At 37.2% G+C, this 15,787-nt stretch overlaps 1 protein-coding gene across 5 annotated transcripts in view; it reads right to left on the bottom strand.

Moving 5' to 3' along the window:
- ubr3 (ubiquitin protein ligase E3 component n-recognin 3) overlaps positions 1-15,787 on the bottom strand; it is a 412,017-nt gene that overhangs the window by 374,018 nt on the left and 22,212 nt on the right. For 4 of the 5 annotated variants that reach the window (XM_064329859.1, XM_064329863.1, XM_064329862.1 and 1 more), the window contains exon 4: positions 7,719-7,883. The exons of the other annotated variant lie outside the window; for it this stretch is intronic. In XM_064329859.1, the coding sequence (XP_064185929.1) occupies positions 7,719-7,883 (165 nt within the window). The remainder of the gene's footprint in view (positions 1-7,718; positions 7,884-15,787) is intronic. 5 annotated transcript variants of the gene reach the window in all.

Here is a 15,787-nt window from a genome sequence, read left to right as displayed (position 1 = left end):
CTGCAGGCCAGGCATTACTTTGACAGGAATATCAGACATGAGGAAGACGATATACCTACTTCGGTGAATATATTTACTGAGGCATATAAACGCAACCTCAATAGAAAGTTAGTATTAAGAATTTATTCCTGCTTACAGTGAGCCAAGAATCACTCAACAATATATGTAAAACTAAAATGGGAGAATGAAACAAACATAAACATCACTGAGGAGGAATGGTTAAACTTATGTAAAATGCAAGCTGCCACCTCAAATTTAGATTACTGGAGGGAATTCATATGGAAAAATATAATCAGGTTCTTTATAACACCTAAAATTAAATACTTACAAACAGGTAAACAGGACCACAGTTACTGCTGGAGGTTGTGTGGGAGATCATTATCACATTTTCTGGAACTGTAATATAATTTAGTCTTATTGGCAGGACATAACTGCAGAAATAAATGAAATACTGGGAATAGAGCTTGAATGCAATTTTAAAACAATATACCTGGGCATCCCCCCCATTAAAATCAAATCCAAAGATAAATACCTTTTTAGTATCTTACTTGCAGCCAGTAAAAAAGCGATAACTAGGAAGTGGATGAAAAAAGAACCACCAACAAGATCCGAATAGATAGAAATTGTAAAGGATATTTATAACATGGAAAGTTTATCCTTTTCATTAAGGCAGTGTACTGATAAATTTTTTATTTATTGGGAAAAATGGCTGCTAAATCTGAAAACAATTGGATCAGGAAAAGAGAGCTGGACAGCAGGCAGTGACTGATAGGGACAACTAAGCTGCGACGTGGATAATGACATGGGCATAGTCTGTATACTTAGACTGGGACATACTAGACCTTCACTAGTGCTGTCTCTGCTGTGGTGGGCTCTGAAACCTGATTGAAATATTTCTAGGATGCTGTTTCCATTAAGATACTCATTAATTTGCTTGAAGACCACTTTTTCCAATACTTTACTTTAAAACGGTAAATTTGAGATGGTTCGAAAGTTGTTCAAATCAGAGAACTAGTAGTTGGCTTCAGCTGTGAAACAATCCTGTTTAGTTCATTTTTACTAGTCATTGTGAAGCAGTGGATCTTAGACATTATAGGATTTTTTGGTGGGCAGCGACTGTACTCCTTTGGGTGCTTGTAATTGTGGACCTCATCTTGACAATTTTGTCCTTAAAATATAAGGAAAATTCCTCACATTTTGAGGCTGAGGCTTGGCTGGGGCAAGCTGAGCTTTAATAGGCGGTCAATGGTTGAAAACAGTATCCTAGGGTTATGCGCATTGTCAGTGATAAGCTTTGAAAAATGAATTTGTCTCGCAACAGGCATAGCTCTGTTGTATGCAATAAGATGTTCTCTAAAGATATCCAGGTGTATAGTTAATTTACTTTTCCTCCATTTACATTCTGCCCTTCTGCAGACTCTTTTTAGTTCATAAGTTCAGAAGTGTTATAAAGTGAAATTGCCCTTTAATATACTAATAGAGGAGCAGGCATCAAAATCCTTTTGGAAATCTGGCCCTTTCTGCTTGAAGATGTTAGTCTGGAAATACATTTTCTGGTGCTTACAGATATTCCTTTAAGTGACATCCATCACAAAAGCATGAATTGGCTATGTGAAACTGGTAACTGCAGGGAAGAATGCATGTGTAATGCAGGTATTAAATGTCCACTGTTCCTCAGAGATGTGTGTACCTAAGAGAACTGATGTGGTTTTAAAGGCGAAGGGTGGTCACACCAAAATTTTGATTTTATTTAGTTTTTAACTATTTACTGCTATTTGTGTTATTTTTTCAGTATTTATAACCTTTCATGTCATTATTTTTGAAAGCAACTTATTTTTGAAAGCAACTTAACTTAGCAACTTAGCATTTTTTTATTAAAGCCACTTTCCAAGTCTCATGATGCTCACATCTGGAGAAAAGCCTTAAATAGAACACACCCTAAAAAGGGCAAGGATTGGCTAGATTTGGCATCTGCGCAAAGGAGTTAAAGGACTTCATGTGGTACCATACTGCAAAACACTGTGATACTTCCTTTTTCACAAATGGTGTTGCAAATATGGAGATGATATAGCCTTGTTGGTGGTCAAAGATATGCAGTATTAGTAGGAAGTGAGTCAAGAAGTTAAGAGTATTGTTCATAAATCAGCATTTTCAGACTGATCCAATCTGCATCAGTGATGTTGTACATCATTTTTTTTCTACCCCTAAAATTGTCAAGATGGAATGACTTTTGAACAGGGGACAGTATGTATTGTAGTTAAGTGTCATTGTTCGCTTGACTGCCATTTCTTTTAGACACTGAAACCACATTCTAAATCTAAAACCAGGGTATAAGTGAAAATAAGATTCACTAGTGTTGTATACACTTTTATTTGAATTTATTTAATAATCACACTTCTTCAACAATGATGGCAGTTACTTAAAGGATTAGACAATGCACTAATATTTCCAGCTTGGAATGGGTAATATGATAAACGAAATTAAAACATTGAAAAAATGTTCAAATCAGCAATGAAGACCATTAACCGCAATGCTTAATGGTTAGAATGTCAGAATATATAATACATCTGATAAACAAGCACAAAACCATCCAGACCCACGGCGCAACTTGGCGAACTATATTTTTTGTTGATTTTACACGCTCATATATGGCAGTTGGTTGAAAATAGACACTTCATGCTACAATCATGATAACGGCAATGACTATGCTGTGAAGTTTAGGTAGCAAACAACAAGGCTGAATAATTTTTACGTAATTTACATAGAAACTATATGCTCAGATCACCTAGTTGCACTCACTGTGGCCAAGCAGAATCGATAACGTTTCAGAAAATATATAACGTTAAAAGATTAAATTCAATCTTCTACTGGGAGTTTTGCCTTTTATTGAGGGTGTGACAGAAAATTTTGGTGCCGCTGACTGTCAGCGAATGTTTTTCACATTTACCGTTCGATTGAGCAAGTACCATTCACAGTACATTTTTATGGGTTTAGTGTTGTCAGATTGTGCTAGCTACTTTACATGAACCTTGTACGGCGATCAATAAAGGCTAACAGAACAGTACCACTTACTTCTTGTCACTTGTACCACCACTGTAATGAACTAAAAAAAGGCTACAAACTGCCTTTTCTATGAGACATGTGTTGTCGAGCTCACACGCATACACTGCTGGGCTGGCGACATTCTAAAGAATGTTAGGGTTAGCCAAAGTAATGCTAGGCGATAAAGCTGTGCTTAAAAATGTTGTGCCGTACCACCTGCGCATGCGTCCTACTAAAAGAAGCACCACCTGCGCATGCGTCCCACCAAACCTCCTTCAAAGGTTGTCCGTGAGTGAGTGAGTGACCACAATTTGCCACGCATAGCATACATAGAAAAATACATACATAGAAAAATGTATGTTTTATTTTTTAAATGCAGTTATTATAAGCACAAATATTTAGGAAGAGGATATTTACGGTATTGGAGGAATTTCTATTTAAAAGTCCCCAAAGCCTGATGGCATCTTGTTAAGGGCAATTCTCACTCGCTGTATCTCTGATGGTGTCTGTCTGTGTGTGTGTGTGTGTGTGTGTGTGTCTAATTGAGAAACTTGGTGCTGAGTGAATCGCATCAGAGGTGGGAAAAAAGATCCGAATTCAAATAATACTGGCCAAATTCAGGAAGAGAGAACATTTGGAGAACGAGGGTTGCTGAATATTGCATTTGTGTACGCATGCACGCACGCACAGCAAAGTTGAAAATAAGAATCTGTATACTTAGGAAATTGGTATTGGGATTTTTCAAATCAGGTGATCCACGCACCTTAAGTGGAGGCTTAAGAAAAAAGCCACAAAAAAACCTTCAGTCAGTCAGAACCTTTATTTAAATTCTCGGAGGTACAAGTTTTGTATTATATTTTGCCAGTACAATGAGTTCATGTGCACAACTGTATACATTAAAAACTTATTTTTGCTGTGTCCACCATTACTGATCAGCTAACCTACATGCCAAAAAAGTCTAGTTTTAACAGGCAAATTACCCTTGTTAAATGGGAAATGGACTGCATTTATATAGCGCTTTTATCAAAAGTGCTTCACAACTGATGCCTCTCATTCACCCATTCACACACACACACTCACACACCAATGGTGAAAGGCTGCCATGCAAGGTACCAATCAGCTTGTTGGGAGCTATTAGGGGTGAGGTGTCTTGCTCAGGGACACTTCGACACGCCCAGGATGGGGGATCGAACCGGCAACCCTCTGACTGCCAGACAATCGCTCTTGAGCTCCTGCCCCTGAAGAAGGGTCTGTATGTCCCTGAACATCATCTAGTGGCTATAATCTTGTAGCATCACATAAATGAACAGGTCATCAGATAACAATTTACTCTGGACAGGGTGAACTAATGATAACCAAATTCCCTGGAATTACATAACAAAGGATGAAGGAACACTATCTCAAGCCGCAACTTAATATGTCTTGTCCCTCAAAGAGAACTGACATTCTATACTGTCCGCAAGCATGAGACTATTGTAGGGGTTAGGGGGTCTGTTGGTAGATTTAGACCATTTATGTTGGGAACTACATTTACTGAATATTATATGAATCATATGAGAGTGTCCACTTTAGGTTCCATCACTTAGCTTAATTTCTCAAAGACTAAATTATTTTCTACGAAATAATGTTGCAGGAGAGCTTATCATATTGGTTTCAATTTCAGAACAATCTGAGACAGTAGGAGGTTTCAGTGGAAAGATTTCTGTGGAGTGGAGCAAGGCTCCATTGACTAGGCATATCAGGTTAATAGCTGTTGGCTCTCGAGTGGAATGGGTATCTATTGGTAATTATACAGATATGACACAGCCTCATTTACTACAGTAATTATTCCCATATCTAGTTGGAACTAACATCTGAACCTCAAATAGGCCTTCCACTGGAGTCATTTATTTTCTTTAGGTTTAAAAAACAATTTCAATCTAAGATAGCCAATGGTATTTGCAACATCAAAAATGTATCAAAAATGTACAGCCAGAAGCAGGGTTTCAAAGGGGCGGAATATTTCCGGTAAATTTTGGAAGGGAAGTTAAGCTCGGGAATTTTGCACAATTTCAATATAAAAATCTTACCTTTTAATAGTGAACTTATTTCGGGGGGAATACACATAAAAAAGCAATACTAGGTCTTATGGCATGTTTTGGTTAAAAGGATTCCCATTTAATTGAATTGTAACCATGCACTGCATTCAGCAGCGCACTCTTCCATCACATGTAGTGATCCCTTTAAAGGTGCAGTGTGTGGAATTTAGTGGCATCTAGCAGAACGGACTTGGCAGAAATGGAATATTATATTCCATTGGCAGAAATTGAATATTATATTCCATTTCTGTATAGCCTAATTAGTGTATAATCCCATGAAAATAAGAATTGTTGTGCTTTCGTTACCTTAGAATGAGGTCTCTCATATTTTTATATCTACATAGGGAGCGGGTCCTCTTCCACGGAGGCCGCCATGTTGCACCGCCATGTTTCTACAGTAGCCCAGAACGGACAAACGGCTCTAGAGGGGGCGCATTTGCCTTGGTACCTTCCAAAATAGCTGTGCATAATACCACACGTGTTGTTTATGGCATTGTCGCCCTTTTTAGTACAGTCTGGCTTGATTGACAATCCATTTATTCAGTAGGTGAGAGTATAAGCTTTCTAACGATGTATGTCTAATTTTGCTTTTGGAATAGCGTTTCATTGGTCAGCGTAATCGAACGTTTATTATCATCACATTCACTTACGCATTCACTCTGTGGTAGCAGTAAAACGAAACGTTGTTAACGATTTTTCGTAATTTCTTGGAAAATACTATTATTATTGAGGACTTCTGGGCATAGCTAAGCCATATGTTTGCTGATAGACCTAGCTGACATCGTTTTCTGGACAGAAGCGGATAGAAATATATCATTGATTTACTCTGTCTATTGAAAACAGATAAGATTTCATCATTGCTATATTAGGCCTACTGCTCAAAATATTTTGGTTATATACGTTATTTAAATAGGTTAGTGGTATTTTATAATGAGGATATTTCACACTAATGTGAGCGTTAGTTAGTAGTGTAATAGTTTTTGTGACGCATCATGTCTTTCTATGATTTACCATGCAAAGCAGCTAACGTTAGCTAACGCTAGCAATAAAACACTACCACAATGCGGAACAATTAACAATCATAATCGCTATCTTACTTGTAAGCTAAGACCTATAGTTTTACAGACTAAATAACTAAATACAATTTATAAATCTATCAAGGAACCTCATCACTTGACACTTGGCTACTCGATGCTGTCGTAGACGATTACATAATTTTTGGAACTTACAGGCCACCGTAGCTTCTCCTACGTCGTTGGAAAGGGAGAGGTGAGGGGGGGTACTCATTTGGTTGCAATCTGCAACCTCACCCCTAGATGCCACTAAATTCTACACACTGCACCTTTAAATAGGAATTCAGTAAAATTACAACCCTCTACATGCACAGTGCATTCTCCCATCACGTGTGCAGCCCACATTACTGCACTGTCTGAGCCAAAGGACTACATGCTTTCAGGTAAGTTTTGATTATATTACTGGAGTGAATACATTTTATATTTTTTTATGATATCTCAGTTAAACGGCAGATAGTAGCCTAATGCAAAGTACACTTTATTAAGCATGCTAATTTAGGAGTTTTAATTAATCTATTTCCATTAATTCTTTATTGTAAAACATTTATTTTATAAATGAGTTGTTCACTTTAAACAATAAGGCCTATTCTGAATTGTTATTTTGTTATGTTTTGTTTTCGTCAGGGAGAAAGGGGTCGTAACGAATATTTTTCGTTGACGAAATTAACGCCGTCTGATAAGTAGGATATTTTTATTGCTGCGAAGCAGCATGGAGACGTTGTATAAATATTGGCAATTTTGGACAAGCAGTTAGTTTCTCTTCAAAACTTTCCGTCTTTGGTCACGTAGTGTGCTGCCGATGTCACTTGGCACTATTCACAGTATACTGCTCGTCACTAGAACCGCAGAACCCTTGCGCAGTAAAATGGGATATATTTTGTTAATGTTTATTCCACATCTGTCTTTCCTTGACTTTTTCTAAAAACTTGTGCTTCAACTATCAATGTAAATAGAATTCTAAAACAAAACTCTGGGGTTTTTTTTAGGCGTTAAGAGAAAAGTCTTTTTTTTGGAGGGGGTCATAGAGAATGTTTGCAATTATGTCTGCTAATGATATGGTACATTACATTACATTACATTATAGGCATTTAGCAGACGCTCTTATCCAGAGCGACGTACAACAAGTGCATAGGTTTCATGATGTAGAGGCGCAAAAGAAACACTAGAGTGAAGTAAGGATCGTAGTGCCAGAAGTGACCACATCGATCAGGACTCCAACCCTGTAGAGTAAGCTTTTGTAAAAAGTTGTGTTTCTATCTGCATATGACATGGTAAATGCAGCCTAAGCAAATAGGGCTAAGCTTTTGGTAAAAGTTGTGTTTCTATCTGCATATGACATGGTAAATGCAGCCTAAGCAAATAGGGCTATATTTCCATTTTATTCCCATAAATTCCCGTTAATTCCCAGGGAAAGTTTCCATCCTTGAATATTCCCGGAATTTTGCAACCCTAGTCAGAATCAAACGCAACTCACGATTACTGATTGGGGAAGGCCCCACAGAGAACACAGCTTAAAATTTCTCACCCAGTAAGCTGAGGGCCCCTGCTCCAGTCCCTGCTGCAGCAAGCTCTGCTGCCCCAGGCCCTGCCCCAGACACAGCTGTCTCCTCTGCCGAGACCAGGCCAGAGCTTCGCAATGCAGAGAGATACTTGTCGTAGTTCTTCTTAGCATACACATTCTTTTCTTGTCCTACAGAAAATGGGCAAAACTTGTTGAACATATCAACAGCTTTTTCTTCATTTATACATTTTGGCTGATTTATTTTTACCAGATCTCACACTTTCTGCAGCTGGAAGTCATAATGGGTACACAATAATAAATGTTTACAGGTAGAGCAGTAACCTATTTACCACTAATCCTGAGTCAGGAAACAGAAAAAAAGCCTTGTTTCCCAAAAATGGAACTTAACCCTAAGATCTTACCATGGACCGATGAGAAAAATAAAAAATTATTAAAAAAGTATTAAAAGCATTTCAAAACCACCACTTCGAAGGGAAAGAAAAACAAGAGATGCATATAATTTCTTCCCACACAACTGGAAATTTTTCAGAGTAAGTTATTCAAACAAAAGTTGTCCTATTTCTTAACCCTGACCCCCAAGTCAACAGGGCAGGATGTGCAGCAGGGCATGAATGCTTCCATTGCACTAACATTCAAATGAACACTTTAGCAAACAATTTAATTCTTTGAAAAGGATCTCACATAATCAAGATGTTTGCAAATCTCAACTGTAGGCTATCACTGTTTTTCGTACAATTCAGTTCCATTTAAACACTTAGCACAAACCCCCTAGTGGTCAGCATGCGAGCCTGCCAAACTTTTTAAACTCAGACAATCATTACTCGTGCAACCAAAGTGTGAGTTGAAAACAGAAACCGAAAGTTCTCATCATCACATTCACTTACGCATTCACTCTGTGGTAGTAGTAAAAGACACTGCACCCGACAAAATGATATCAATGATTTTCGTAATTTCTTGGAAAATATAATTATTATTGAGGACTTCTGAGCATAGCTAAGCCATATATTTGCTGATAGACCTAGGTGACATTGTTTTCTGGAGTAAAACAGAAGACGAGAGAACTACAACATTGATTTACTGTCCCTGTCTCTGCCTACTGAACAGAGACATTTCATCATCACTATGTAAGTGTTATTGCTCAAAATATTTTGGTTATAGATGTTATTTTTGAAATTGAGTGTCTAAGTAGGTTAATGGTATTCTATAATGAGGATATTTCACACTGTAATGTAAGCGTTCGTTATCTTAGCAGTTTTTATGTTTCATGCACCAGATATGACGTGAGAATTGGAAGATTGCCAAAACGTGGTGGACAGTTGAATATTGTTTTCATGTCGTTTACATACTGTAGAGTACAGACATACGAGAGTTAATTATTACACATTTAGGTACTGTACCACATTGTGTGACAATGCTTTTGCATTATTTTTCTATCTGATATCAATGTTCCATCTTAACCTTCATAAGGGGCTCATTTATATGCTTTATAATGGACAAAAAGCATTTTATTCATTTTTGCAGACCACTGTACTGATGGATGCTTGTAATTCCCACTTGAAAATGATGCAACAGTGAGTTTCTTCAGTCAAAACAGTTGATATGTATTGAAATATGTGAATATGTTGTGATTTACAGCAATGCATAATTTAGACATTTGGAATAGATTTGGAGACGCTGGGTACACTGCTTAATTTTTGCTTCATGGATAGATTTTATGAACTTGAGGTCAAGGAGTTTTTGATTCAGGACATGAATAGTTTAACCTGCTGTATATATGGTAGGGAGGTCAAACCTGTTTTGACGATCTTTCAGAAAACATATTTGGACAGTTTATTCTTCATGCATAATGTCATAAATGCTACAATATAGTCAAATAACCTTTACATCACTAATTTGCCAGAATATAACACAATTTTTAAAATTAGCCGCTTCGCTCCGCATGTAATCAGTCGTTGGAGGGAAACACATCATCACCTGTGCGACTTTGAGGGTGGGGTTATCTGTTTTTCTTCAACAACATGAACCAATATTGTATGATATTCATACAGTAAAACGAATATACTGTACCCATTTACTGGTATGTATTGTTATGGGATGCGCCATTTAATGAAGTATACTCTCAAAACGCAATATGTGCCAAAATGTATTGAAGCATAGCGGCCCGTGGCTTCAAAATTCCATTGTACTTGGGGACTGGGATCGACCAGGCTCATGTCCCCATTTTCACCCTAATAAAAAAAAACACCCATTTGTAAAACTAAAATTCTTTATACCATACTGTGGACACGATCTTGGAGAAAAAATATATGTAAAAATATTGTTGTTCAAAAGTGTTTTCCCGGTGACTTAGCCTTCAGAAATAATACACTAGCAGCAGGTTAAGCAAGCTATGCAATACTTTATCTGCTGGGAATTCGGAATCCAGAGACGGTGCATATCTCCCTTTTCATCGTAATTACAGAAAACACCCATCCGTAAAACTAAAAAATACTTTATATCACACTGTAGATAAGACCTTGGCAAAGATATACATGCAAGAATATTGTATGACTTGGTCGCCAGAAATAATACACTAGCAGCACGTTATAGCAGGCTATGGAATACTACTCTATCTGCAGGGGATTCGGATTCCAGAGGGTCTCCTTTTCACCGAAATTACAAAAAACACCCATTCGTGAAACTCAAATGCTTTATACCACAATGTAGATAAGACCTTGGCAAAGAAATACATATTCAAACAACATTGTTCAATCGAGGTTTAGCTGTCTAGACATGCCAGAAAACATTTTATAGGGCCTCTTCATCTGCATAATTTGGACGAATCAGAATTGAACATTCAGGATGATGTCAGGACAGGGACTGGCTACAATTTGAATAACATTTCATTTCAGCAAAACAAAATCCCTTCTGGAGTTATTTTGAATAAGATTGCGAGCGACCAGTTTTTTTTGGTGCCACATCGCTTGTGAAATGGCTGTAGAATTCTAAGTCCCTCAGGACGCTGGCAGCTCTAATGTTTTTAGGACACCTAAATCTACGAACGTATCAATAACTGATAACCAATTAATATTTTAAACATTTCACAGCAAGTTTTTCTCGTGGTGAAATGAATAATATTTCCTTCAATGTGGTTAGATTAGCATTAAATGCAGGCACAAATGTCAAGTTCGCATAAAAATTTCTGAAGTAAAAAAATAACATCGCTGAAATATCAGTGCACTTTTGAAATGACTGAATTGCTCTAACTACTCTGATTTTGTATATTTCCTTGTTAAATGACCTGTTAAAGTGAGCCCAGATGCCAATTTTGTTTTATGTTTCTGCATGGAACTCCCATTATGATTACATTGCAGGCAGAACATTCAACCTCCCTATATATGGGATCTCTCAGTATTTCATTGCAAACTAAAAAATAGCAAATTCATTTTTGCTTTTTTGCCTGAACAATTGCCTTTGTGGCACTTTATTTCTTCCTAAATTATGAATATAAACTAATCCAAGTTAGTATTGTAAATGGTACAAATGTCTTGCTTCATTCAAGCCATTCTGCAAGTCTCTGTAATGCTCATATCTGGAGTTATAAAGCTTTAAATAGGGTATCCCCTAAATGGGCAAGGATTAACCAGATTTGGCATGTGCACAAAGCGGTTAAAGTTGCACTTGGTAACTATTTATTAGAAAGATTTTGGGGAACAGTCATGTTTACTTGGTAGCAGTTGTAGAAAAAGCTGCTGTGAGAGAAACCCAGCAGTATTCCTGCATCAATACCCTTAAATTCAGCACTCAAAAAAAAGGATTCCTCCCAAATTTTAGTTGACAAAACAACATGGTTTACAATAGGAACCAATCAATGAGATAGGCCGGTTAACTTCTGGAACTGTTAAACATTGAGATTGACCTTGCCCATTCACATAACAGTACACATAGCTAGATGCATTGAGACAGAGTTTCAGCAAAGGCATACAAAGAACAAGCGCAGGCACTAATGTCAAAAATTAATTTAAAAATTGGATAGAGCTTGCTCTAAAACTCGAATAAACAAGGTACTGAGAGTTTCGGGAGTGGGTGGAGCTGAGAACGGATGCAGAGCTTCCATCATTTCTGCTGGGTCTGAATTTCAACAGTAATTCACCTGTATTTATTGCTTGCCATCCACATAAGGAAGTTAACTTCAATAAATGTAGGCACTTAAGTAGCTACATAGCTTGATAATGTTACTTAATTTCCTGGCCAAGGCTTGAAAGAATGTTTGCTAACATTATTTGTGTGGTAGATTTGGGTGTATCGTGGCCTCAGTTTGGTACAGAAGTATTGGGTACTGGTCATTTTACAATAGGACCTTTTTGAAAAAGATAAGCGGGTCATCTACTGTCTGAAAGGTCCCACTAAAATGTCCTGGTTTGATGTATTAGGTAACTGTTAGTCTGCGATAGAGGGTAACGTTAGCCTTAGTTCAACAAATTACTTGTTTAAAAAATATTTCATTACCGTTAGCTATTGAACTCAGCAAAATTATCACTTCATTAGCTACAGAACTTTTGGTGACTAAATGGAAAATGTTTTATTGCATTATTGGTAAGCTCTGACATTTTTAGTGTAGCCAGCGTTTTGCCAGTCTGTAGTCCTCCTGGCTGAGGAGTCACAGCGAGGAATGTTGATGCAAGTTGACGACAAGGAGTATGAAGAAGGGATGTGGAGGGTGGTGGTGTGTCTCTCGATAGACTGGGCCAACAGGTTCCTGGATTTAAGATGTTTTCGCAAAATTGTGACCGTTGAGAAAGTTACTTGATTGTATAGTTATATAGTATGCTTAAAATGTACTTTTTAAAAGTATACTTCGAAGAATGTCATTACGTTGTACTTCCTATACTTAAAATATGTACACTAAATATCATATAGTTATAGTGGTAGAGGGTTTCATTTGGCCCTGCCGCCACAACTCAAAACCATATCTGGCAGTTAACACTTCGACCGTGGGACTCACAAACAAACTAGAATACTAGCTTGCAGTCAAATTAGAGCAGTTCTTATTTTAATCAGAAAAGAAGAGGAAAATACATTTTAGTGACAAGCTGTAAATAGGGACATGCCTGTTACTCAACATTTTTATATGTATTTCACTGAAATGTACATTTATAAACAGTTATTCATCAAACTTTGTCAGATAGTTCTCAGCACAGTCTACAAGTTAAGGTCATCCATGTTAGTATCATTTAGGATATAAAGGTGAGTCGGATCATAAATCGTTTTGTACAGTGCTGGTACAGTTGCCATTTGAGGATTGTATGGGCAATGTGCAATTCAGTCCTACACCAAATGCTTAATGGAAAACAAACAGCCATCTGTTCACATGCATTAATTATAAGCACACCCAGATTGGCCTGTATAGTGGGCTGTTTGCTTTTGCCATTTGGTTTTGTGTTTGTTTTTAATGCATAGTTAGCTATGGCCAAATTCATTTAACTTTTCATTTATTTCATGTAAGAGGCTAATCTTGTGCAAACTCCAATGGTAAATGAGCAAAATCCAAAAACTGTTATGTTTATACCGACTCTCCCCTTTGTAACAAGTAGCTATACAGTATAATTGTTTTTAATTTAAAATTTATTCAAGATAAATTGCCCGTAGTCGTGTCTGTCCTGTTAGCATCTAGTACCTTGTTTACCAAATAGGACAATTATTGAAATTACTGAATTGTTGAAATAAACAATTATTGTTCAACATTTTGATGTGTGGAAAATTCTCCATTCACTCTGCTTCACACAGTTTCTTTTTGTTTCACAAATGAGTAATTGGAATCCCACTGAGCTGTTTGGCATGCGATGAAGTATGTGAGCCATGAAGCCAAACCCAAGAGCAAACCGGAACTCATATTGGCCATAGAGACATTCTGGGCTTACAGAGCTCTGCAGGAGAGACATTGACCATCTGAACAAAGTGTTGCACTGAGTTGTGAAATTGTGACGCAGACAGGAATGCAGGCATTTGTAATTTAATTGGAGCAAATTTCATTGGATTTCTTTCACCCCGCTGTGGTACTGGCTTTACCTACAATATTTGTGGTCTGTTGTTGCCGCTGAATATCATTAAAACTATTTTCCTCAAATACATTGGTTTGTGCGAATTTGTTGTCAATCTATCCATGGTAGTACACCAAACTCTTTAAAAAAAGAGGCATGAGAACGTTCTCTGACTTGCTGGAAAAAACGGTTGTTTGCTTTAATACAATGTTAAAATTAGCCGCTTCCCTCCGCATGTAATCACAATCATTGGGGGGGAAAGGCATCATCGTTAGTGCACCTTTTAGAGTGGGGTTATCTTTCTTCAGCAACATGAACCAATATTTAGTATTATTCGTACAGTAAAAGTAATACACTGTACGCATTTACTCTTTTACTGTTACAGGATGGACATTTAATGAAATATGTAGGCTACTCTCAAAACCCTAAAAGTGTCAACACGTCTCAGTTTTAAACCTAGCAGCCCCAAGAATGCTTTCCACAATTCCACATTATAGACAAGACCATGGCGAAGATAGCCACCATTAATATAGTGTACACTGGCAGATGGTTAGACACCCTCTTTGCAGCATAACTGCAACCAATCGAAATTGAAGAACCAGGATGATGACAAGAGAGGTTGGCTACAATTTGAATTACATTTCATTTCACCAATAAAAAATCCCTTCCGGGGTTATATCAAATAAGAGAGAGAGCACCGTTTTTCTTTTTTTGTGGGGTGGGGGGGGGGGGTTTTGGTGCCATTGTGCTTCTGAAATTGCTGCAGTCCCGCAGGACGCCAGCAGCTTAACATTTTAGGACACCTAAATATATGAAAAAGATTTTGGTGCAGGGAGAAATACTCATAAACAAAGTCAAAGTATCATAATTTCTTAATTCATTATTTTCACAGAGAATAACGAAATAAACGAGAAAACGTTTTTAAAAATGATACCATGTCATTCTACAGTCAATATCTGGGACTAAATATTGAATAAATATACAACATTACTGTTGGTTTTACGTGTAGTGATGTCCCTTTTGAGACTGTGTGGTCATATATTGTCTTGGACAAACCATTTGGGAAATATACGCGCATTTGTGGCGCCTGGGTATCTTCCAAAATAGCTGTGCGTAATACCACACCTGTTGTTTACGGCGTCGTCGCCCTTTTTAGTACAGTCGGGCTTAATTGACAATTCATTTATTCAGTAGGCGAGAGTATAAGCTTTCTAACGATGTATAACATGTCTAATTCTGCTTTTGGAATAGCGTTTTATAGGTCAGCGTAACAGAAAATATTCTTAGCATCGCATTCACTTACGCATTCACTCTGTTAGCAGAAAAATACGCTGCATCCAACGAAACGTGGTCAATGATATTTCGTAATTTCTTGGAAAATTGAATTATTATTGAGGACTTCTGAACATAGCTAAGCCATATGTTTGCTGATAGACCTAGCTGACATCGTTTTCTGGAGCAAAACAGAAGCGAATAGAACAGTATCATTGATACTGTCTCTGTCTCTATCTACTGAACATAGATGAGATTTCATCATTGCTATGTAAGTATTACCGCTCACAATATTTCGGTTATATACGTTATTTTTGAAATTGAGTATCTTTAAATAGGTTAGTGGTGTTATATAATGTGGATATTTCACACTGTAATGTAAGCGTTAGATGGTAGTGTAATAGTTTTTGTGAAGCATGCAACAGTGATGACGTGAGAGTTGGAACATTGCCAAAACGTGGACGGTTGAAAATTGTTTTCATGTTGTCCCATCCCCATACAAGAAAACATACGAGAGTAAAGAGTATAGAAATACACACAAGTTAATTATTACACATTTAGGTACTGTACCGCATTGTGTGACAATATTTTTGCATTATTTTTTTAATCTGATATCAATGTTTCATCTTAAACCTTCATAAGGGGCTCATGTATATGCTTTATGGACAAAGAGCATTTTATTCAATTTTGGAGAGATTTTGGATATGTTTCTGGGCACCTAGATATTTTAGACCACTGTAACTGACAGAAAGCTTGTAATTTCCATTTGAAAATTATGCA

Source organism: Anguilla rostrata, chromosome 3 (assembly GCF_018555375.3).
Source record: "Anguilla rostrata isolate EN2019 chromosome 3, ASM1855537v3, whole genome shotgun sequence".
Lineage (NCBI taxonomy): Eukaryota > Metazoa > Chordata > Actinopteri > Anguilliformes > Anguillidae > Anguilla > Anguilla rostrata.
The sequence above is the reverse complement of the archived record's forward strand: the minus strand, read 5'-3'. Positions and strand labels throughout refer to the sequence as shown.